This window comes from Corapipo altera, unplaced genomic scaffold (assembly GCF_003945725.1).
Source record: "Corapipo altera isolate COAL_440 unplaced genomic scaffold, ASM394572v1 50, whole genome shotgun sequence".
Classification (NCBI taxonomy): Eukaryota; Metazoa; Chordata; class Aves; order Passeriformes; family Pipridae; genus Corapipo; species Corapipo altera.
In genome coordinates this window covers 9149737-9171240 of record NW_020884889.1, presented here as the reverse complement: position 1 = coordinate 9171240, position 21504 = coordinate 9149737, and the positions used below count along the sequence as shown (strand labels likewise).

General features: G+C 38.8%; 2 protein-coding genes across 5 annotated transcripts in view; both read left to right on the top strand.

Moving 5' to 3' along the window:
* Positions 1-12755, top strand: part of TRPM7 (transient receptor potential cation channel subfamily M member 7) — a 52653-nt gene extending 39898 nt beyond the window's left edge. For both annotated transcript variants that reach the window (XM_027644601.1, XM_027644600.1), the window contains 16 exons: positions 476-608; positions 1085-1800; positions 3891-3967; positions 4801-4860; positions 6161-6242; positions 6621-6691; positions 7156-7193; positions 8546-8571; positions 8910-8960; positions 9049-9114; positions 9739-10022; positions 10347-10429; positions 10759-10964; positions 11979-12030; positions 12121-12227; positions 12522-12755. In XM_027644601.1, coding sequence (XP_027500402.1) covers positions 476-608; positions 1085-1800; positions 3891-3967; positions 4801-4860; positions 6161-6242; positions 6621-6691; positions 7156-7193; positions 8546-8571; positions 8910-8960; positions 9049-9114; positions 9739-10022; positions 10347-10429; positions 10759-10964; positions 11979-12030; positions 12121-12227; positions 12522-12652 — 2183 coding nt within the window. In that variant the 3' untranslated portion in view covers positions 12653-12755. The remainder of the gene's footprint in view (positions 1-475; positions 609-1084; positions 1801-3890; positions 3968-4800; positions 4861-6160; positions 6243-6620; positions 6692-7155; positions 7194-8545; positions 8572-8909; positions 8961-9048; positions 9115-9738; positions 10023-10346; positions 10430-10758; positions 10965-11978; positions 12031-12120; positions 12228-12521) is intronic.
* A 371-nt stretch (positions 12756-13126) lies between these two features.
* USP50 (ubiquitin specific peptidase 50) lies at positions 13127-21454 on the top strand. Of its 3 annotated transcripts, XM_027644610.1 has the most exons (8): positions 13127-13230; positions 14054-14200; positions 17300-17495; positions 17895-18090; positions 18682-18870; positions 19368-19510; positions 20432-20561; positions 21180-21454. In XM_027644610.1, exons 3-8 carry the CDS (start codon positions 17308-17310, stop codon positions 21339-21341), a joined length of 1008 nt encoding a protein of 335 aa, XP_027500411.1. In that variant the 5' UTR covers positions 13127-13230; positions 14054-14200; positions 17300-17307; the 3' UTR covers positions 21342-21454. The 3 variants fall into 3 exon arrangements, with proteins under 3 accessions (XP_027500411.1, XP_027500409.1, XP_027500408.1); XM_027644608.1 differs by lacking the exons at positions 13127-13230; positions 14054-14200 and adding an exon at positions 16584-16724; XM_027644607.1 differs by lacking the exons at positions 13127-13230; positions 14054-14200 and adding an exon at positions 16588-16724 and having other exon boundaries at positions 17297-17495.
* The last annotated feature ends 50 nt before the right edge of the window (positions 21455-21504 follow it).

Here is a 21504-nt window from a genome sequence, read left to right as displayed (position 1 = left end):
GTCCCTAAAAACCTCCAGTTAAACTAACTTATGACAAAAACAAAAAATCAAGGACATTTGATTTCCTGTTCTGTTAATGGAGAAGGTTTTAGTTTTCATTCTGTAAAACTTCTTTGAAACTTAAAAAAAAATTAATGAGGAGTTCCACAGAGAATAAAATCCAGCTAAGGAATCCAGCTTGTGCCTCAGAGAAAAAGAAATTGAAGGGTATGAGTGTAAGGAATGATAATATTGTGCACAGATCCTCTCAGAATTACTATTTTGATTTGATTTTATTGGAAATCTTTGATTTTGAACTTGTTTCTGTCAATGAGAGAGCAAGGGTCTTAGGTGGCACTCTGGTGGGGTCTTTTTTTTGTTTTTGGGTTTATTTTGGCTTCTTATTTTGAACACCCTTGGTAAAATTCTGGCTATTAGTTTTCAGCACCTGTACAGCTTCACTGCATATGTATCATAACTGTTTAATCTCCTTTAGAACTCTTCCTGACAGAAGAAGATCAGAAGAAACTTCATGATTTTGAAGAGCTGTGTGTTGAGATGTATTTCAATGAAAAGGATGATAAATTTCATTCTGGAAGTGAGGAGAGGATTCGAGTCACATTCGAACGGTAGAATATTTGCAAATAAAATTTCTGAATAGAGAATTAGAACTTTTGCAGGTTTTTAAAAATGTACTTTAAGGGGGGGGGAATGCAGCTCAAGAACATGAGTGTTAACACAAACTTTAGATGGTATCTTTCCATTGCTGTACAGAAACTAACAATGTGATTGATGCTTCTTGATCTGCAGCAGCATCCATGAAGCTGAGGCAATTGTATTATTTAGTTTCCCATGATGTTTTAACAAACTGATAGATTTGAAAAAGTGTTGTGGGCACTCTATTGATGTGTATTTTAATTCTAAGAGTCAGAAGTACATACAAATGTAATATTGCCAAACAATCCAGTAGTATTGTGTATACCATCTTACAGTTTCAGAGGTTTCTTTCCTCTGATTAAGTGGGCAGAAAGTGTTACAGAGATGTTTCTTTTGCATATTGAGAAAAATACTTTTCATAGCTACTTCATGATTTGATTTTTCTTAGGGTGGAACAAATGTGCATTCAGATAAAGGAAGTTGGTGATCGTGTCAACTACATAAAACGGTCATTACAGTCTTTAGATTCACAGATTGGCCACCTCCAAGATCTGTCTGCTCTGACTGTGGATACCCTGAAAACACTGACTGCACAGAAAGCCTCAGAAGCGAGCAAGGTTCATAATGAAATCACACGGGAACTGAGCATTTCAAAACATTTGGCACAAAACCTCATTGAGGACGGCTCTCTAAGATCATCTGTGTGGAAAAAGCACAGCATTGGAAACGTCTTTGGTTCTTTCCCACAAGGAGGCCTTGAAAGTAACAATGCTTTACTCTGTAACATTTCTATCCGTGATGAAAAAGAAGCCCAACATAAGACAATTGGTCAGGAGTTGGCTCCAGTTCCCCGAAGAGAAGAAAAAAACTTCCAAGAGGCAGGTTCCTCAGGCAGTGCCTTATTTTCAAATACTGTTTCCCCTCCAGAACTTCGCCAACGAATACAGGCTGCAGAGATCTCAAAGTCCACTAGTAAAAGTAAAAAATTAGGCAACTCATCCAACAGCATGCCACACGTAACATCCCCAACAGCAAAGTTCTTTGTTAGCACTCCATCTCGGCCCAGTTGCAAAAGTCAGCTGGATTCTTCAGCAAAGCGTGAAGAGACTGTGTTCTCTAAGGCTACAGAAGGAGATAATAATGTAGAATTTGGTGCATTTGTGGGTAAGTATAACAAAGTAGATTCTCAGTGTCCTGAAGTCATTATTAGCTGCTCTTATCCTTTTGCTTCTGGCTCTGCTTGCCTTGCTTTCACCCAACCTTGTGTTGAAAATGGAGGATACGTTAATTGTGGTTTTATTCATGATGAGAGTGACACTAATGATAACTACAGCTGCAGAGTTGACAAATGTGATCACCAGTCCTCTGTCAAGTTATTGAAGAACAAGCCCCAAACGAAGTTCTCTTTGTCAACTGGCGACTTGATGTCAACAGTCAACTGTGGCGGCTCACATGGAAAATTGAATATTAAAGATGAACTTTCCCAAAGTCAGCATGTCCCTGCAATGGAACTACAAACCCGAGATTTATGTTCTAACATCCTTATGGGACTACTTCATAAACTGTGGACCAAATCTAAGCCACAAGGTTTGACTTATCAAGAATTGTATAGTATTTTGGGTGTATTCCGGTTGCAGGTGACTTCATTCTACCATTTTGCTCTGCTTTTTTTGCTTTTAACATCTCTAATTTCCCTATGTTGCTTGAATGTTGTTTTTAACTTACACTATAATTTCTCCATAATTCTGTCACATAGACAATATTTTTCTGCAAAACATTACCCAGTTGTTGACTTCAGCAGTTTTGTGCAATCAGCAGCTATATGACTTGGTATGGGCATTGTAGACAAATATTTGTGACTCATTCTAAAGCTCCTACCTTCTCATTGCATAAACCAAAAATATTGTCTATTTCTTGACGTAATTACAGAACACTTCTTAGGCTGATGGAGTCCTGGACAAATATCTCTGTGGTATCTGTGTCAAGCTGAGGGTTCCTCCTGTACTATATTTCTAAACACTGTTATAACTGGGATCTTCCACTGTTGCCTAGGATAATGTATGTTTGGATACTCATTTTGGAAGCTTCCAAAATTCTTTAATTTAATACAACATTTTACCTCCCCTCAAGTTTTGCTTAACAGTAAAAAGGTGGATGTTTTTGATCAGTTACTTATATATTTGAATGGTAAAACAGTGGCAGATTCATTGCAAAACACAGGTGTGGGTTTACTAACTGATTCCTGTAAAGTAGATAATGCTTTAAGTATGCTTAGTGTATGGCAGAAGATGGTAATCTGGAATTGTCAGGTTGCCTGCAGAGGTATTATCTTGCCCTAATTGTTTAGGGATGTCTCAGTGTTTTCCAAAGGTTTGCTGAGGATGTAGAAATTTAAATCTCTAGACAAGGGCTTATTCTACTGCTGTGAAACTTGGATTTCTAAGAAGTTCCCTACACGCACTAGTGTTTTTAGATTGGCATATGCATAGGAAGAGTATCTCCAATTTGCACACTCATTAGCTATTTGTTTACAAGTGCCTCAGGTTGAAAAAAAAGGGTTTTTTTTAAAATTCAGAAAGTAGGACTAAACAGAAATAATGGACACTGATTGTATAACTCTTATCTAATCTTTAAATGTACTTCACCACTAATAACTTTGAATACTAACTGTACTTATTTACTGGAGCCAGATTTTTTGTGTATGGTCCTCTGACATCCCTAGCATTTACAACATACTCTTCATTCCTCTTGCCCAGGATTTGTAAAACGTGTGGTACTGTGCAGGTTTCAATTGTGAAGCCAAGTAGATTTCCAGTTATCATAAAACCACATGCTTGGGAAAATTCTGAGAAGTGTTTCTTGCAGCTGTGAGGATGAAGGGTGTACTGTAAAAGCTACCTCCAGAAAACTCTACTTTCTTCATTTGTCATACGTACATGAAAGTGTTGTAATTCAGACCTTGTTCCTTCCCTGAGAGGAGAACACGTTGGAGTAAAATTTTGAAATATTAGCTTTACCTTTTGAATTGTGGTAATCCACACCTCGGTGTGGGAGAAGCAATAGCTTCGTATCAACACATGGTCACACAGAATTTTTACTTTAGTGTGTTTGTAATGTCTTTTCTAGTGCAAACAGGCACAGAGACCTTAGGTGTTTTGTAACCCTTTGCTGTGGTGATGCAAACTATTGGCATGGTCAGAACATTGGAGGTTGCTTTGATTTTGAATACTCTTTTTGAATTCACTATGTCAAAGGTCACAGAGACAGCATGGACTTGCAGCGCTTTAAAGAGGCAGCAAGCAAAATTAAAGACAGAAGTGCCAACATCGAGGTAAGCATGAAAGACTTTGCCAAACATGTTAAAGGGGATTGTTTTCTTTTAAACTGTAATCTTTTGAAAAAGTTTTAAGAGCAAATATAATCAAAGAACTTACATGTTCCTTGCAGAATACACTCTGCATCTGGTTATGATTGAAAAAAAAAATATCTAGTGAAAGCTCATGCAACCTTAACTGCCATCAGATGCTGTTGCTTCATAATAGGATGCTAATGAAATAATAAACAAGATCTGAGGTTATGCAAGCTGAGTACAACTGTGAATTAAGATCAAATTAAGTATCCCATAATTAGTGTTTCATGAAATGTTTGACGCTCATAAATTTCAAGATCAGCCTTTAGGAAGGCTAAAGTGATTTACATTATAATTTATGGAGCAAGATGACAGTGTATATGATTTTAAAAAGGGACCAAAATTGTTCGTTATGCTTCCAAGAAGGAAAGGCTTTTCTAATAAACTTGTCATAAACTAAAATGAATAATTTCCATTTTCTTAAAGAGTAATGAAAATAACTAAATAGAAAGTGATTAATCATAATAAACCTGTCCTTCAAGTGCCATAGTGTATATATATATGTAGAAAAGCTAGTTTTCTCCATGTAACTGTTAAGTTAGTAAATGAAAGTTATCATTTGCAGTTACCCCACGCTCAGGGGAGAATATGCCTTGAGAATTGCATTATGACCATTTGCAATGTTTCTGTTCTGCTGAGTTGCTTCTTCTGAACCTTCTGATAGGTATAATATGTGACCAAAATGCTTTTTATGTGTATTTTTGGCATGGGTTTTTTGGTGGTAACCTTTATGATTTGCTTTGGTTTTTTGATAGGAGCAACAGGAGGACTTCAAAAAAGCTATATTGGAGGGCATAGAGACAACCAGACTTCAAGTAAGTAAAGTTTCCATTTATTAGGGGCATTATTTTCAACAGATACTGGATGCATTGTTTACAGTAAAGACATGCAACTCTGTTTTATTATCCTGTTCTCTGTAAGCTGGATGTCCCCTTTACATAGGTCTAAATAGTTTTGGTGTTTGGTACTATCAGGATACAAAGTCCAGTAGCATTTTCAAACAATACTGCTGTTCTTAGATGCTTAGTGATAGAGCTGTCCCATCTTGACTTGGGACTGGTTTGATTCTTACTTTTCATGTAGGCACTACAGTCATTGATTGTAAGATGCTGAAGATGTGCCGAACACTGAAACACGTATAGACCTAAAAACGGGTCTTCAGGAGACACTTCCAGCAGGTGCATTCTCTGTGTTGCCTTCCAGTGAAGTGTTTGTTTAGGGATGTAAAGAAATAGTCTTTACACAAACACACATGTGTGTTTAGATACACACATACATACACAGAGGCCTGTATGTATGTGTTTAGGTGTGTGGGGTGTATTCCTTAAGAGGGAAGGGTCAAAAAGGGTGGTAACAATTTCCTAACTGTTATAGATCTTGGAATCAAAAGCAGGGCATAGTGAATTCTTACATTTTATTCAAGTAACCGTTGGAATTAATACACTGGTCCAGCCCTACACCACTCTACATAATAGTCCAAGTTTGTGATGAAACTGCCTTTCTCCTTTTTTGCAAAAGAAAGATTTTGTTGTCAAAAGTCCACCACTCAGTATATATTCCAAGAATATGTAATTACTATTAAGGAATATGTCCATGAGGAAATTCCATTCATAACCTATAGGTTTTTATGTGGCAAGAGTTTCCTACATTTTGTTCCTATTTTAAGTGGGTGCAAACTGAACTTTTTCTCCCAGAGCCACGTTCTTGATAACCAACAAAGACATGTGCTGAAGTAGCTGAATTTCGTACTTGTAAAGATCCAGTGTAAAGTGCATTTCTGTAGTTGTATCCTATTGTAATGTTCCCTTGTAAAGAACTCTTTTGGTGTGGGTCAGGAGTCATAATGTGTGCCTGAAAATGTTAGAGCCGATGGTTACGGTGAGGAGCATTTTAACTGAATTATGTGCTCAATCTGTACATTTTGTCCAGCAAGGTATTTGAGGTACATCCAGAATTTTTTCAAAAAAGAAAGAATCCTAGATAGTCCTAAAAAAGAAAACTGGGCAGATTGTCTGCCAAGAGTGGTAGTTGAAAGCAGTAATGATAATGATGACTAATGGCAAATGTCATCTTATTTTCTTTTTTTTTTTCTTTTTTTTTTTTTTTTTTTGGTAGGGTCTTCAAACTGACTCTGGTCTAAGACAATCCAGTTCCTGTGGTGGGTTTACTGACCCTCTGGCAGTCCATTCAGAGCAACGTAAGTTTGTTGTCTCTTCAGGTGATCTAATTTTGTCCCTAAATTGTGTTGCTAATGGATATTCTAAGAAGGTACAAAGGAAACACAAGAAGTTGAAACATCTTTAAATATTTTCATAGTTGCTGCTACTTGAATCTGTTCCTCCAGCTTCTTATGGTTCTTCAGGTCATGCCAGCTCAATTCTGTTACCTTGTATTTGCCACAGACAGCAAGAGTCATAAAAAGCTAAGTGATCCAGTTAGGACTGTGCTGAAAACCTTTTTTTAAAGATCAGATAGCTGTGGATCAGGCTCTTGTTATGAGAGCCACGTTATTAGGAAGTAGGTAGCAATGACACGTGCTGTTCTTTGTCCAGTTACAAATCTCTTTCATTTGTAGTTTACAGCAACAGCAGAAGAGCATCGAGTGATGACACTCAGCAAGTGGACTCCAAGGCAGCCTTACTGCCGGTTTGTATTGACCTTTGGTGACATTGTTGAGCAGAACTACAAACTGAACAAATAAAGGAGAACAAACAGTGTAAAGAATAATTCTAATTTGTGGACTCAGTTGTTCTAGGAGGCAACAGGAGACCTGTTTTGACTAAGGGAAGAAGTTATGTATGTTCTCACTATGAAAATCTATCCTGTTTATAGAAAAAACCACAACTTTTAAAGAAAATAATTATTTATATAATCCATGAAACAGTAATGAATTTATAGCCTTATCCGTTTTAATTGTAGTTACCATTTCTCTGTTGTATCTGAGTCTTTCCATTCAGCTGAAGTTCAGTACAACCTGGTGAAGTATTTCTGATAAACAGGCTGTTCTGCAAAATCTGAAAACACATTACCACCCCACCTCCAATTAAATATACTATGTTTTCCTTACAAAACTGAAGCCCTCTTTGTTTTTCCTCTCCTTTGTTTTAAAGGATTGGCTACAAGGTAGACCTTCAAATAGCAGTCAAATGTAAGTAAGCTTTCTACTAATGGAACAATTTTTTAGTCACTCTCTATTTTTAGTTTTCTTGTTGATTATCTTTTGATTATAGAGGTATTTTAATTGAATTTAATGGAAAAAAAGGAAACAACTCAAGGTTTAAATTCTTTTTCTAATAAATAACCAAATTTCAGTGTTCACTGAAATCATAGGATCAAAAAAGGATGGTTTGGATGGTTTGGTTTGGAAGGGACCTTAAGGATCATCTAGTTCCAACCTCTCTGCTGTGTGCAGGGACACCTTTCACTAGACTGGGTTCATCAAAGGCCCGTCCAACCTGATCTTGAACACTCCAGGGATGGGGCACCCACAACTTCTCAGGGCAACCTGTGCCAGTGTCTCACCATGCTCATAGTGCAGAATTTCTTCTTAATGTGATCTAAGTTTGCCCTCTTTCAATTTAAATTCATTACCCATTGTTTTGTCACTACATGCCATTGTAGAATGTCCCTCTCCAGCTCTCTTGTAGCCCCTTTAAGCTGCTGTAAGGTCTCTGTGGAGCTGCCTCTTCTCCAGGCTGAAAACCCCAACTCTCCCAGCCTGTTTCTGTAGCAGAAATGCTCCAGCCCTTGGAGCATCTTTGTGGCCTCCGCTGCACTGGCTCCAACAAATCCATACCCTTCTTATGTTGGAGACCCCAGATCTGGACACAGTCCTTCATCTGGAGTCTCATGAGAGTAGAGGGGCAGAGTCACCTCCCTCAACCAGCTGGTCACACTTCTCGGGGTGCAGGCCAGGATTTGGTTGGTTTCCTGGGCTACAGGTGCACATGGACAGGTCATGTTGGACTTCTCACCATCCTTTCACAAGTTCCATTTAGATTAATGGCATCACATGTCAGAGGGCAAAACATGTCCCTAAATGAAAATGACTTTGTTGACACTTAGTGAGGAGCTCACCTCTTTACTCAACCTTTCAAACTGTAACCACCTCTGAAATTGTGCAGTCATTGCTCTTGTTAACAATTATCCCCTGAGTTAACTGTTAAAGCCATTACCTTATTTATCTGATAACAGAAGGGTAAGCTGTTGTGAACAAGTTTTAATTAAAGCACCTCTGTGGGAACGAGCTCTTGTGATGCAAACTTTACATAATGTTGTACGTGACTTGGTGGTATTTAAAGTGTAGCTCTAAAAACATGAGATTACTTAACAGCTTTCCATTCCTGTTTTGTAATTAAGAAAACTTGTACTGCCCTTGAAAAATAGGATAAAAGCAGTACTGTGGGGTTAATAAGGTGACCTAGGATAATGTGTCAATATCAGGGAATACAAAGTAAGTTTTGAAGAAGCAATAACTGTTGGTTTTGTGACATTTCACAGGCCATCAGAAGAAGATGCATTGAATGGTAAGTTTTCTTTCTCTTGTAAACATGGTGAGATCTTTTCATATAAACAACTGTTTGGGTCTTGTATAAGAATATATTTAATTACTGGTAATTTAGAATTTAATGGACACACAATACTGTGATTTTTATTTTAACAAACAGCCTATCATTAAGCACTACAATTTTTATTTTTTTCCCCCCAAAGTACTGAAGAGCTAAGTGCAATACTTAATTTTCTGCACAGCAGATCTTTTTCAGACTCTCTTTATTTGGCAAGTGTTCTTTGCATGTGATATTTTAGTACATAATACAGGTAGCAAGCAGTATCTTCTTTTTTTCCCCCCTTAATCTCTTTTCAGGCATTGCTTCTCCTTTCAAGCCTATCATGGATATCAATTACTATTACTCAGGTCAGTCACTCTTGTGAACTAATGTTTGTATTTTTACTGATGCTTATTAGATCCCTAAACTTCAACAAATGCTGTATTTTTCCTCCAGCTGTAGAAAGAAATAACTTGATGAGATTATCACAGAGCATTCCATTCACTCCTGTGCCTCCAAGAGGTAAGAATTTTATTTCCTGTTGCTGGTTCGCTTTGGAAGAAAATAAAAGCAAACCTTATATAGACTCTAATTTGGCTTGATCTTTCTAATACAGAATTATCAAGGCAAAGTTCACACTTGCTCACAGCAAGTGTGAAACTGAAGTCGTAATAAGCTAAAAGAAATCTAGTCTCTGTGTTAGAACACTCCAAAATACTTATGACACCTTTTCTAGGGCAACTCACTTGATTATGAAATGTAGATTTAATTATGGTTGTCCTTAGAAATGGTAATACAGTGATGGTAGTATTGTGCTAACAGTTTTATTACAAACAAATTTTGGAAGGATTCCTTTAAGTTGTCTTGACTCGTATAAAATATAAACTAACATTTATTCAGTGCTTGAACAGTGTCATAAATAGTTCTAATTAAGAGGACAAAGCTGCTGTACTGTTCTGCAGCTGTGTGAAAAAAGTTGGAGAGGGGTCTTCCTACTGGGTGGTTAAAAATTTTTGTTAATTCAGGATGATAGTAATGACTTAATATTGCAGCATGTTGTAATCTAAAAGACAGTAGGTTTTCAGTGCTTTTAAATTTAAACTTGGAAAATTCAATGCAGTAATTTCTTTTCGTGTTGTAATGCAGGTGAACCAGTCACTGTGTATCGCCTTGAAGAAAGTTCTCCCAGCATCTTGAACAACAGCATGTCCTCCTGGTCACAGCTAGGACTCTGTGCTAAAATTGAATTTTTAAGTAAGGAGGAGATGGGAGGAGGTTTACGTCGAGCTCTTAAAGTAGTGTGCACGTGGTCAGAATATGATATCCTGAAGTCAGGGCATCTTTATATCATCAAGTCTTTTCTTCCTGAAGTTGTGAATACTTGGTCAAGCATTTACAAAGAGGACACTGTGCTACACTTGTGCTTGAGAGTAAGTTTTATCTTTGTCAATTATTATACATAGACACATATTATATGTTAAAGAGAAGTAATTTTCCCACCCAAGAACTAGTATATACTTACTACACAAAGGAAAAAAATGGCTAGTCTGGGGTTCTGTGTGAATCTAAAGGGTTAAAAACTCCACTCCAGGCTTACTTAATCAAAGAGCTCAAACTCTTAAAACATAGACATAATTTAAAAAGCAAGTAATCTGTTATGCTGTCTTGGGGGAATGGACACTGTTCCCAGTGCCTGCTTGGCTCTTCACTGTTCCCTGCTCTGCAATGCAGCTAATGAAGGGTTTGATTTGTAGGAAATCCAGCAGCAGAGAGCGGCACAGAAGCTCACCTTTGCATTCAATCAAATGAAGCCCAAATCCATCCCATACTCTCCAAGGTGAGTATTTGAACTGCCATTATGGTGCATGCTTTTGACACAGGAGGTTGCCTACAGGGTTGTTAACAGATGCTTCAACTATATTAAGGTACTGATATGTGGATGTATGTCTTGGAATATTACTGTGAATATGTCAGGCAGAATTATCCTTGGTAATATTTTCCATTGACACTTATTGCACTGATTCTAACCTAGTGTGATAACCTAAATGGCTTTGTATAATAGTTTATAATTATTTAAATTATTAATAAATCAAATAAAAATCTAATAGTAATAATATATTTGTCACTTATCTTGGAAATATATTCATTAAGTATGTTTTTTACTAGGTTCTTGGAAGTTTTCCTGTTATATTGCCACTCTGCTGGCCAGTGGTTTGCAGTTGAGGAGTGCATGACCGGAGAGTTTAGAAAATATAACAACAATAATGGTGATGAAATAATCCCAACTAACATGCTGGAGGAGGTTATGCTGGCTTTCAGCCATTGGACATATGAATATACAAGAGGAGAATTGTTGGTGCTAGATCTGCAAGGTAATGTCCTTATTTTGAAATTGGGATTGGGGCCAAGATAGATGTGTGTGAATTTTTCTCTTGATAGCATTTTGTTAAGAATTCGTATGCCTGTAATGAATAACAAGCATTATTTAGTTCTTCTTGGCCTAATTAGTTTGAATCTGTGGTTTTCTTATTTAATCACAGAATCATTTAGATTGGAAAGGACCTCTAAGATCATTGAGTCCAACTGTTAAGCCAGCACTGCCAAGTCCACCACTAATCCATGTCTCCAAGTGCCACACCTACAGATCTTTTAAATCCCTCCGGGGATGGTAACTCCACCACTTCCTGGGCAGCCTGTTCCAGTGCTTGGCAACCTTTTTAGTGAAGAAAGTTTACCTCATGTCCAATCTAAACCTCCCGCTGGTGCAACCTGAGGCCATTTCCTCTTGTCCTATCGCTTGAGAGGAACCCCCATCTGGCTACACCCTCCTTTCAGGGAGTTGTAGATAATGATAAGGTCCCCCTGGGCCTCCTCCAGCCCCAGCTCCCTCAACTGCTCCTCACAGGACTTGTGCTCCAGACCTTTCACCAGCTTTGTTGCTCTTAATATACCATTAAATCTTACAGCAACACAGAGAATAGAAATATATACATATTTTCCTAATGAAATGTGCTAAAAAAATTCTATTTTTTTGGTGCATTTGTGCAGTGCCAATATGGTAAGCTGTATTTATTCTGAACTGTGTGCCAGGTATTCTGGCTATATAGGGAAATTTTCTCACAGGTAAAAACTCAGTTTAGGAATTGCAGGCAGATGTAAAAATAAGTGAAAGAAATCTGAGAAGTACAAAGTGCTCATTTAGGAGCAATTTTGTAAGGATAGAGAATCACATAGTTTGGGTTGTGTTTGTTGGGGATTTTTTTCTGCTTTTATTCTTGGGGAAGCTGAGAAGTCATAGCTAAGGATTCCAATGCTTATCAATATTAATGTGTTTATGTAATCAGAAATGTGTCAGATTTAACTTTTTCTTCATGTTCTCCCTGAAGGTGTTGGTGAAAATTTGACAGATCCCTCTGTGATAAAAGCTGGAGAAAAAAGGTAAGGTTAAAGAAAGATTTAAAGTATTATAAAATTTTCACTAGACAGAGAACATATGCAACCAATGTTTATGATCACTTTATTTCTCAGGTCTCATGATATGGTGTTTGGTCCGGCCAATTTGGGAGAGGATGCAATAAAAAACTTCAGAGCAAAGCACCACTGCAATTCCTGCTGCAGGAAACTCAAACTTCCTGGTAAGAGCTGCTGTATTTCTTCTTCTGAGACATTTATGTTATGAGATGTTGTATGGTACATAATGAAATAGTTAAGTCATGCTGTGGAGGTGGAATAAGTAATAAACAGTGGTTTTGTAATTTGACTTTGGGTTTCTGATTACATGTATGATAAAAGCATCCCTTTTTTGACACTACATATCTAGGAATTCTTCTTTACATTTGCATACCCAATTCTTTGCTAGACTTTTATGCCCCACTGATTCTACTAGCTCAAGAAATAGTAATCATTATGACTTCATTCTGTTTGTACAGATCTGAAGAGGAACGATTACACACCTGACAAGATGATATTTCCTCAGGATGATTCCCCTGAATTGACAATTCAGCCTGGAAGCTGCACCAAAGAATCCGATTCAGCTGGTTCTATTCGTCTGATGCTCTAATGATGTGACCAAATCCATGGCTCCACTCAAACTTCATGGAACATCACAAAGTTGTCACTTACCTGTCCTTCACTATAATTAAAAGAAAGACATGTCAAAAGAAGGATTACTGTCTCATAAGTGGGATTTTGGCTGGTCCATAATCTAAGGACCTTACAACTTGTGATAACCATCTACAGAGCAGCGTGGCAGCTGATCATTCTAAAGGTGGAATAATGAGAAGTATTTAAGATGTGTTTTTAAAGGGGCTTTTTAAACAGAAAGTTTTATTTTTTATTTTATTTTGGTTTAGTGGAGGATTTTCCTTCTGTAGTCCTCTGGTGGGAAATATGCCTTCCACCAAAAGGATTTTAGTAGTTGATGTTTTAAGGTAAAGCATTTGTCTTTTTGGCATTTGTCTTACTGTCAATGAGCAAAACCAGGAGAAAGCACCTACCTCTGTAATGCCAGAGTATTCTTAGAGTGTTTTCGGAAGTGTTCCACTAATGTTTCCTCACCAGGTGTCTTTTAATCTGGCCTTTTGAAGAGGACAGAACCAAATGAGGTGTATATAGGATGCCAACAGAATGAAGTTGAAGGTAGGAACTTGATCTGTTCCAAAAGAGAGAGAGTCTCCTGAATCAGGATTCATGCAGCTTCATGACTGTAAAGCTGGGCTTGGTTGTTTTGTGGAATAGAGCCCTAATTGTGCATAATAAAAATTTCTTGTTTTACACATTTCAATTTTATCAAGTCACTGTCAAATAGTAACAAAGCCATGATAGACTGGTATAATCATATTTAATAGAAGAATTAGTATGTGCTGGTCCAAATAAGTTGCCTTGTAAGAACACAAGTTGGAAGTGCTTTTCCTCGTCCGTACGTAGTGACTGCTTCAGAAGCTCTGCCTTCCAAAGATCTCGTAAAACCAGTATATCGAAACCGAATGTACACATAACTTGTAAATGTATTTAAAATTGTGTAGAAAACATCCTTAATGTTACGTTATTTGTGGTACTTACTTAAGAGAGACTAGGGTTGGATTAGCATTGTGTAAAGTACGGGAGATTGCAATGCACCTTCATGCCAATAAAATGTAATTTAACTGTCCCAAATATTGTTGAGCATTCAGCAAGAAAAAACTGTTGTCCAACTGAAGTTTCATGCTGCGATTTTTTTTTTTTTGTTACATAGGTACTAATTTGTAATTTTTAATTAAAAGGGCAGTATATAGCTCTATAAATTTTTTATTGAGTAGTGTATCTTATAGATACAGACCTAAGGCACGAACACAATAGCTGTTTAAATGGTGTTTTATGTTTGATGGGGAAAGGTAAAATGTTATAAGGATATAATACTGTATACATTTTGTATATCATTAAATCTTTAAAGAATCTAAAATAAATTTATTCTTGTTTACAGACTTCTGCTGTCCATCTCAGTCTGAAAGGTTATTTTGGTGAATTTAAGTAACTCTTTATGTGGAAAAGTAGACTTTGCCATGCTGGATCAAAGCAGTTGTTCGCCTTTGAGGTACCGCAACTTTGGCCAACTCCAGAAACTAGGGAGGTAAAAAAGTGAAAGCTGTCATAGACAAACACATGTGAGGGGATTAATGAGCAAATGAGACAAAAATAACTCTACAATGTTTAGTTAGGAGCTGCTTCTTAGATGTCTGGCTGTATCTCCTGGGCAGATATTCAAGGTGTATTTACACTTTTTTAATGCCAGGTAACAGCAACAGCTAGTCTGGATGTGTGACTGATTGTGCAAATTGAGAAAGATTCCTGGAGGAGCCTCTGTAATTTTGAAAATGCAACCAAATTCATTGTATGAAATAGGAAAACCATTTTGAGAAAATCGGAAGTAAAAGTTGGGAAAGTTTTTGTTTCCTGACAGACACAGCTTTTACAGCCATGTTACTGGTCTTCAGGAGTTTTGCATGTGACTAATTTCTTAGCAAAATAAACAGATGTGACTGTGTGATGGGTGTGAGTGACTGGGGGGAGTGTTCTGTCTGCTCAGTGTTGCAGTGACTCAGATCTGAAGCTTTTTGAAAACCAAAAGGAAAAAACATGGTTGGGAAATTCCTGTAAGCCTTGGAGAAGTTAACACTGTTCATATTTCTGTCCATCTCCCTGGCATGAGCACTGGCTTAACTCTGTTTGACTTACAGCTGGAATTACAATGAGAAGCGTTTGTCTAAATTGAGGGGGGGAGAAATGTATAACTTTCAGAAGTGACCTGCTACACACTAGCAGAAAAAAATAAGAAATGTCAAGTGTCCTTCAGGGAAAGCACTGGAAAAGCGTGGTGGCAAAGAAAAAAACGAGTTGGTCTGAAGAAGTAGCCTGACACTGTTTGGATAGTGCCACATCCTGCTGGCGTTGGGCAGTAGGAGCAGGCAATTTAATTTGTTTGAGAACATCAAGTGTCACTTCTCTGTTGAAACCTCATCAGTTTGGGAGTGCTCTATGAATAGAGAGGAGTTGTGATCCTTTAGCATTTAAATTTCCATCAGATTACCAGAGAGAAGGAAAGTAGAAGCAGCACTGGAACTTCTGGTAATATGCAAGAACAAAGTATTAGCGTATCTTCTTAGAACCTGGTTTTTAAATACAGGAATATAATTCACACCTTCTCTATTTTTTAATGAAAATCTAAAATGCCTCAGTGACATTCCTATTACAAGGGTATTTAAAGAGTATGTCTCACACAGGGAAGTAAGTAAGCTACCTAATTTAATTATTTAATCCACCCAATTCAGCATTGTTGACTGCTTTCTTGCATTATTTAGGTGCCGAAACATTTCAGAGAAAACCAATCCCAAATATGTTGTGACAAAATACACAGCTTCTGAGGGAGCTGCTTTTCTAGCTGCTGCTCAGCAGCTGTGTGATTTGGAAAAGGAGAGGTTTGTTTTTTAAGCCTGTGACAGTGGTTTCCTATACTTTAATTCTTTCTGTTTGCATCTCACTTAATGCCGTAACACTTAACACTGCAGGACTTTGGAGAGGGGAAAAGACTAGACTACAACTGAAAAACTGGTAGTAATAGTTCATATGGAATGTTACATGTAACAATGCTTCTTAAAAAAATTCTGATAATTTAATATTTCTTTTTACAATTAACACTTTACCTTGCAAGTAATGCATTTTGTGGTGAAAGTAATGGTAAGTTAATTCTCAGCCCCAGAACTTGCAGTAGGTAGCACCTATGTGAATTTGGGTATCATGTTACATTACAATAGTGAAAGTCTTGATTCAGATTCCACAAAAAGTAGGAATAAGCATATCCAGTTCCATTTACAAAAATGTAGATCAGATTTTCAGGAGTTTGTGTGGGGGTGTTGCTTTTGTGTCTCAGTTTGCAGGTAACCAATTTGGGAGATTAACAGCAGTGACAGCTGTCCCAAGAGTGCTGGGAGACATCCTTTGCTTGAAGTTTAACAAGTAAAATAATTAGGGATTTTTAAAAATGGTTTCCTGGGCCTCTTCTGAGAATACTTGTTACTTCCCTAATTTTATGTTAAATAGGGAAAGCCTGCTGCTCTTGCCATGTGAATGCCATGTGTATGGCATTCAGAGATTAACTACACTGTCTTATTAGCTAAATAAAAGCCACTTCTCTGCCCTTTTTTTACTTTTCCCCAGGAAAATCTTCATAACACAAATAGACTAATTAAGCATGATGTTTTGAGGTAGTTGTATCTTTTTATGGTCAACACTATCATCACTGCCCTTCCACCAGAGCATATGAGCAGACATGGATAAACATGGGTCAGGCTGAAGCTCCCTGCTCAGTGCAAGGGTGGGTGCCCCTCTCTTCCCAAGGTTTTCTGTTCTGGGTGGCACATAGGGAGGAGATGGAGGCAGGTTGGGCCAGGCACGTTCCCCTGCCTGAGGACCAACGTAACCAAGTGACATCACAAAGGGAATGGGGCAGGAATAGCTCGGGTGACAGGATGGAACACGGGACACAACACCTGGGGCATTGCTTGGCTTGTTCTACAGAGATTGCTGCGGTTTCTAAGTTCTCTGCCCTGCCTCAGAATAGAATATCAGCCTCTAAAAATTCAAGAACAGTAACATTGGTGAGCACCTCTGGGTGGTGTAGTGTTTGTGTTCAGCTTCTCTGTTGCCTGATGGGGGTTGGGGGACAGTTTCGTCCAGGACAGAGTCATGCAGCAAGAAAAAAACCTACTAGAATTTTCTTAACATAAGTAACATAGCAAAAATCTAAAGAACAACCTGTTATTAGTAGCATCTGGACTGCAACCTATGGTTTTAGAAAATATATTAAGTACCACACCTCAGAAGAAATGAAATATAATATGCATTCTTTAGGGTGAAATGCTTAAGGTAGCTATTTTGAGTAATTGGACATGAAGTCAAAGACTGAATGGAATTTTAGGAATAGCTCTAAAACCTCAGGTATTTAAATAATAGCTCTTAATGATGTATCTCACCATCTTGGGAAGAGCCTAGTGTGGCAGATGGAGAGTCTTCACCACTGTATTAGCCCAATGAAAGTAAATGTGTATGTAGTTTATAAAGATCCTGAAACAGCAGGAAATACCTCCTGAAGAGGCATTTTAAAGACCATAACACAAAAAACACTGTAGCATTTTAGATTTCCAGTGCTGTGGATTTTTTTTTTTCCTAGTAGGTGGAAGGATGGCTTGGAAATGGAAGTATTCCCACAAGGAAGAGATGGAGGACACGAGCAGCCGTCACCCAGGGCTCACTGGCCTGCAGAACCTGGAGAACACGTGCTACATGAACGCGGTTTTGCAGTGCCTGTGCAGCCTGCCCCAGCTGGTGGAGTATTTCCTCTCGGGGAGGTGGAACACAGCCCTGCGCACGTGAGTCGGTTTGGTTCTTGCCTTGGCACTGCCATTTTCCTCCCAAAGGACCTGTGTTGCCATGAGAATGTGTGAGGCTCCAGCAACCAGCAGTTACAGTCAAACACCACAAGCTGGTTTCCTTGTCCTTTGAGACCCTGGGTTGTTTCCTTGCTGGGTACCTTCAGCATTACACTTCTTTTGTCATTTTGATGGTAATACCTGTTACAGTCACTGCTGCCTTGACCATGATCCCTACTACTTCCTGGGATCTGCAGAGTCCCTCAAACCCGATGACAGGCTGTCAGAGCTGTGCTGTACCTGCACATGTTTTCTAAGTTTCTGTAGTGTGCTCCTGTTTGAAGGCAGAGACACTATTTTTTCATACTCTACCTGAAACTTATGTGTATTTTTTCCAAGGGAGATTGGAGAGTCTGCAACTGCCTTTGGCTGTTTGATGTCCGATATGTGGCTTGGAGAGTTTGACTATGTTTCCCCTGAGGCTTTTCATTCAGTCTTTGGGAAGCAGTACCCAACATTTAGCAGGAGGACTCAGCACGATGCGCAGGAGTTTCTGATCTGTGTGCTGGATGAGCTCCACGAGGCTTTCAAGGAGGTGAGTCCAGCTGTAGTGTTTTGGAGACTGTAGCAATTCCCTCTGCATGTCATGATTTAGCATTCCATGTAATAATTGTCTGTCCTCCCTTCTGAACTCCATGATGGAGCCACTAATAATTGCTCTTTTCTACCTTTGTTTCAGACCCATTTACACACAATTATTAATTTGCTTCTCATCTAATGCTGCATCAAATTGCATCCCCAATTTAAATGACAGTGCTGTCTGTAGCTTCATTGTCCTAACCTCTCTCTCTCCTTGTTCCTTCCACGCTCAATGTTCTACTTTCTCATCTGCCTGAGATCTTCACATATGCATGCCCTCACGTCTTTCTCCTCTTCAGATCCACTGATAAAGAGCTTTTTGAGCAGTTAAATCCTGTCAAATGTCCAGATTATTATATTTTTCTTAAATTTCTCTGTGAAGAAAGGAATTAAGCTTACTCTGCTTGTATGAAACATCAGGATTTTAGAGCCAAGTTCTGTGACAAGACTAACAACTGACCTACCCAGGCAGTGGCAGCAACCATTAAAACCCAGTGAAGGCACTCAAACAGTTGCTTATCTGTTAATTTTTTTTTCTTCTGTATAGTCAAGCCGACACAGAGCTGGTGCAGAAGCAAGAGGGAGTGGCAGTGGCACATCCATTATAACACAGTTATTTGAGGGACAGCTCAGTTATGGTATCACATGTCTGAAATGCAACACCATCACTGACAGACCTGAGAGCTTCACTGTCCTTTCCCTGCCCATCCCTTCTAGGAGAGTGTGCTCTCTGCAGGTACAACTGCCAACGCATTCCTGCTGGGTTCTGCTTCATGTGGGAAGAGGTGGCTTAGACTAGTGAGTGTTACTGAAAAGATGCAGGGTTTTAGTTACTTTGGGTTTCCTGGGAGCTAATGGATAGTCTTGGATCTGGTCCTTAGAGAAGTGCTGTTTCTTCACTGGTCTCAGGACCACAGAGGCTGGTAGGGTTACAAGAGCAATGCTTGTAAGTTGCAGGGGATGAGGGACATCAGGATTGTTCAATAGCAACCATGAGGGTTTCTTTCTTTCACTTACTCAAGTATTTCCTTACTTGGGGAAGAAAGGAAGCCAATGTTGGCTGCTTCATCTTTTAAGTGTATTTGTAATGACAGCCTTGCTGCATCACACTTCCAATTAAGAAGAGAGCTCTGAAGTATGGCAAATTCATCTCTTACTTTGCTTAGGATCTTCAGTGGTGGAGGGAGATCATTTTGATCAAGTGGTTTTGATTTTATTTTTTTCCTTTGACAGGAGTGTCTTGACTGCTTCTTTCAGCCAGACACACTGACTCGGAACAACCAAATCCACTGCTACTGGTGTGGAACAAACCAAGATGCCACTGTAAAGGCCACCATAACCAGGGCACCGCAGATCATTATTTTTCACCTAAAGAGGTACAGTCTAAATGGGGTAGGACAGGGCCAGTTCCTGGGATTTGTGAGATGTGAAGGACAGTCACTTGCATTTGCACAGAAGGAAAAAAATCACCGCACACCAGTGTTTTTAGTACTTTTGATACCTGAAAGCTAAATGGGCAGTAACAGAAATACAATTAGTGCAGCAGCTCATAGTCAGACATCCCTGGGAATCAGAGTTCCTGTGGTCAGTGGGAGAGCTTGTAATTTGGGTTCTAAGTGCAGGACTGACACAGTGTTTTTCTTGTCATTACTGCAGCTGAGACACTATGCTTTGGTTTTATCCCTTAACTAAATCAGGTCTAAACACCTGAGGATACTAAACAAAGAGGTGCATCAGTGTAAGAGCTCCTGGATTAGCAGGCTTCACTAGTCACATGTGGCCAGATGCTGAATTTACTCTTAAGGATTTTTTTTCTCAACAACTTTCCACCTATAGAGAAAACTACTCCCGGATGATTTGGCTTCGCAGAACTATGTTATCTGAAGTCATGATTTAATTTTCCATTCAGCATCTGCTTTTCTCAATGTGCTCAAAGAACTTGTGGTCCCCAGCTGCAGCCCTTGGCCACATTGTAAATGTTTAAAAGTGCAGTTTGTACTGAAAGTTACAGAGGGAAGAGAGATGGAGCCTGGCATGAGAGAAGAGCTGACAATGGCAGTGCAGTCCAGTCCAAAATGTTTAGGACACAGTGAGAGCAATGCTGGACATCTCTTGGGGGTTTAGTGCACTTTCTGTCAGTATACTGTAAAACACAAGTTTAACAGAGATCTTTCTCTTTCAAGCGCTGTGTTGTCAGTTGTTGGTCTAACCCTTCCCCTAGGAAAGTCAGTTAAGTAACCACCACAATGCAAAAGCAAGTCAAGGTTATTTAAAAATCATTCAAAATTTCATTTCAGGTTTGCCTGGCAGGACAAGCACAGAAGGAAACTCTCAACCACTGTTGACTATCCATTACAGAATCTGGATCTCTCTCCCTACAGCTCCACGTTTTTCTACAATGCAGTGTACAGCTTGTGTGCTGTAGTGGTAAGCTTTGTCTTTCCTGCTTTTAGTTGGAATGCTCTCCCTCATGGAACAGATGATGCATGTGTTAGCTTGGACTTTATGTATACTGATTTATATTTTAATGTATGGCTTTTTGTATACTTTTTTTTTTACCTGCCATGGACATAATCCAATAACAGTATGTAAACCAAGACAAGAGAAGTTGTCATTTGTCCTTCTTCCCCAACATCCCCAGTTTAAAAGCATGCACTCCTGACACGTAATGCCTGGTTGGAGCCTCCTCAGAATAAACTCACAGGCTGATCCTGCATGAATCCTGTTTATAAATAAGGACTAGATGGTCTCTTTTTTTCCATTGTCCACAGCAAGTGGGGCCCTCTTATAGTGACCAAAATCAGGGCTAATAGTTGGGTTGCAAATGTAAAACTGCAAAATAGAGAAGCATAATGATAATCCATTTGCTCTGTTTTAAAGCATTTACTTGAATTAACATTCCTTGCTGTAGGCCAGTGGGGGCTAGAACCCTCTCTCCCAACTTTTCCAAGTGCAAACAAAAAAAAATGATGGGCAATTCCTCGGTTTGCCTGTGAGGAGACAGAGCAAGACTCTGGTTTTAACAGACTGTGTTGTTTGTTACAGAACCATGCTGGTGATATAGATTATGGCCACTACACAGCATTCTGCAAGCACTCAACCACCAAACACTGGTACAGCTTTGATGATGTCCAGGTCACCAAGATTTCAGATTCTGCAGTGCAGACTGACACAGCTTACCTCCTCTTCTACACCTGTCAAGGCTAGTGAGAATCTGCTGGCCCTTGAAGACCAACAGTGAGTAGGGCAGTAATTAGAATTCATCAGCAGCATTAGCCAAGTCCTATTTCATCAATAAACTAGAGCATTTGCATTACTGATTATCTCTTATGGTCTTTCAAGAAGTAATTCCTAGAGAGAAGTTACAGCC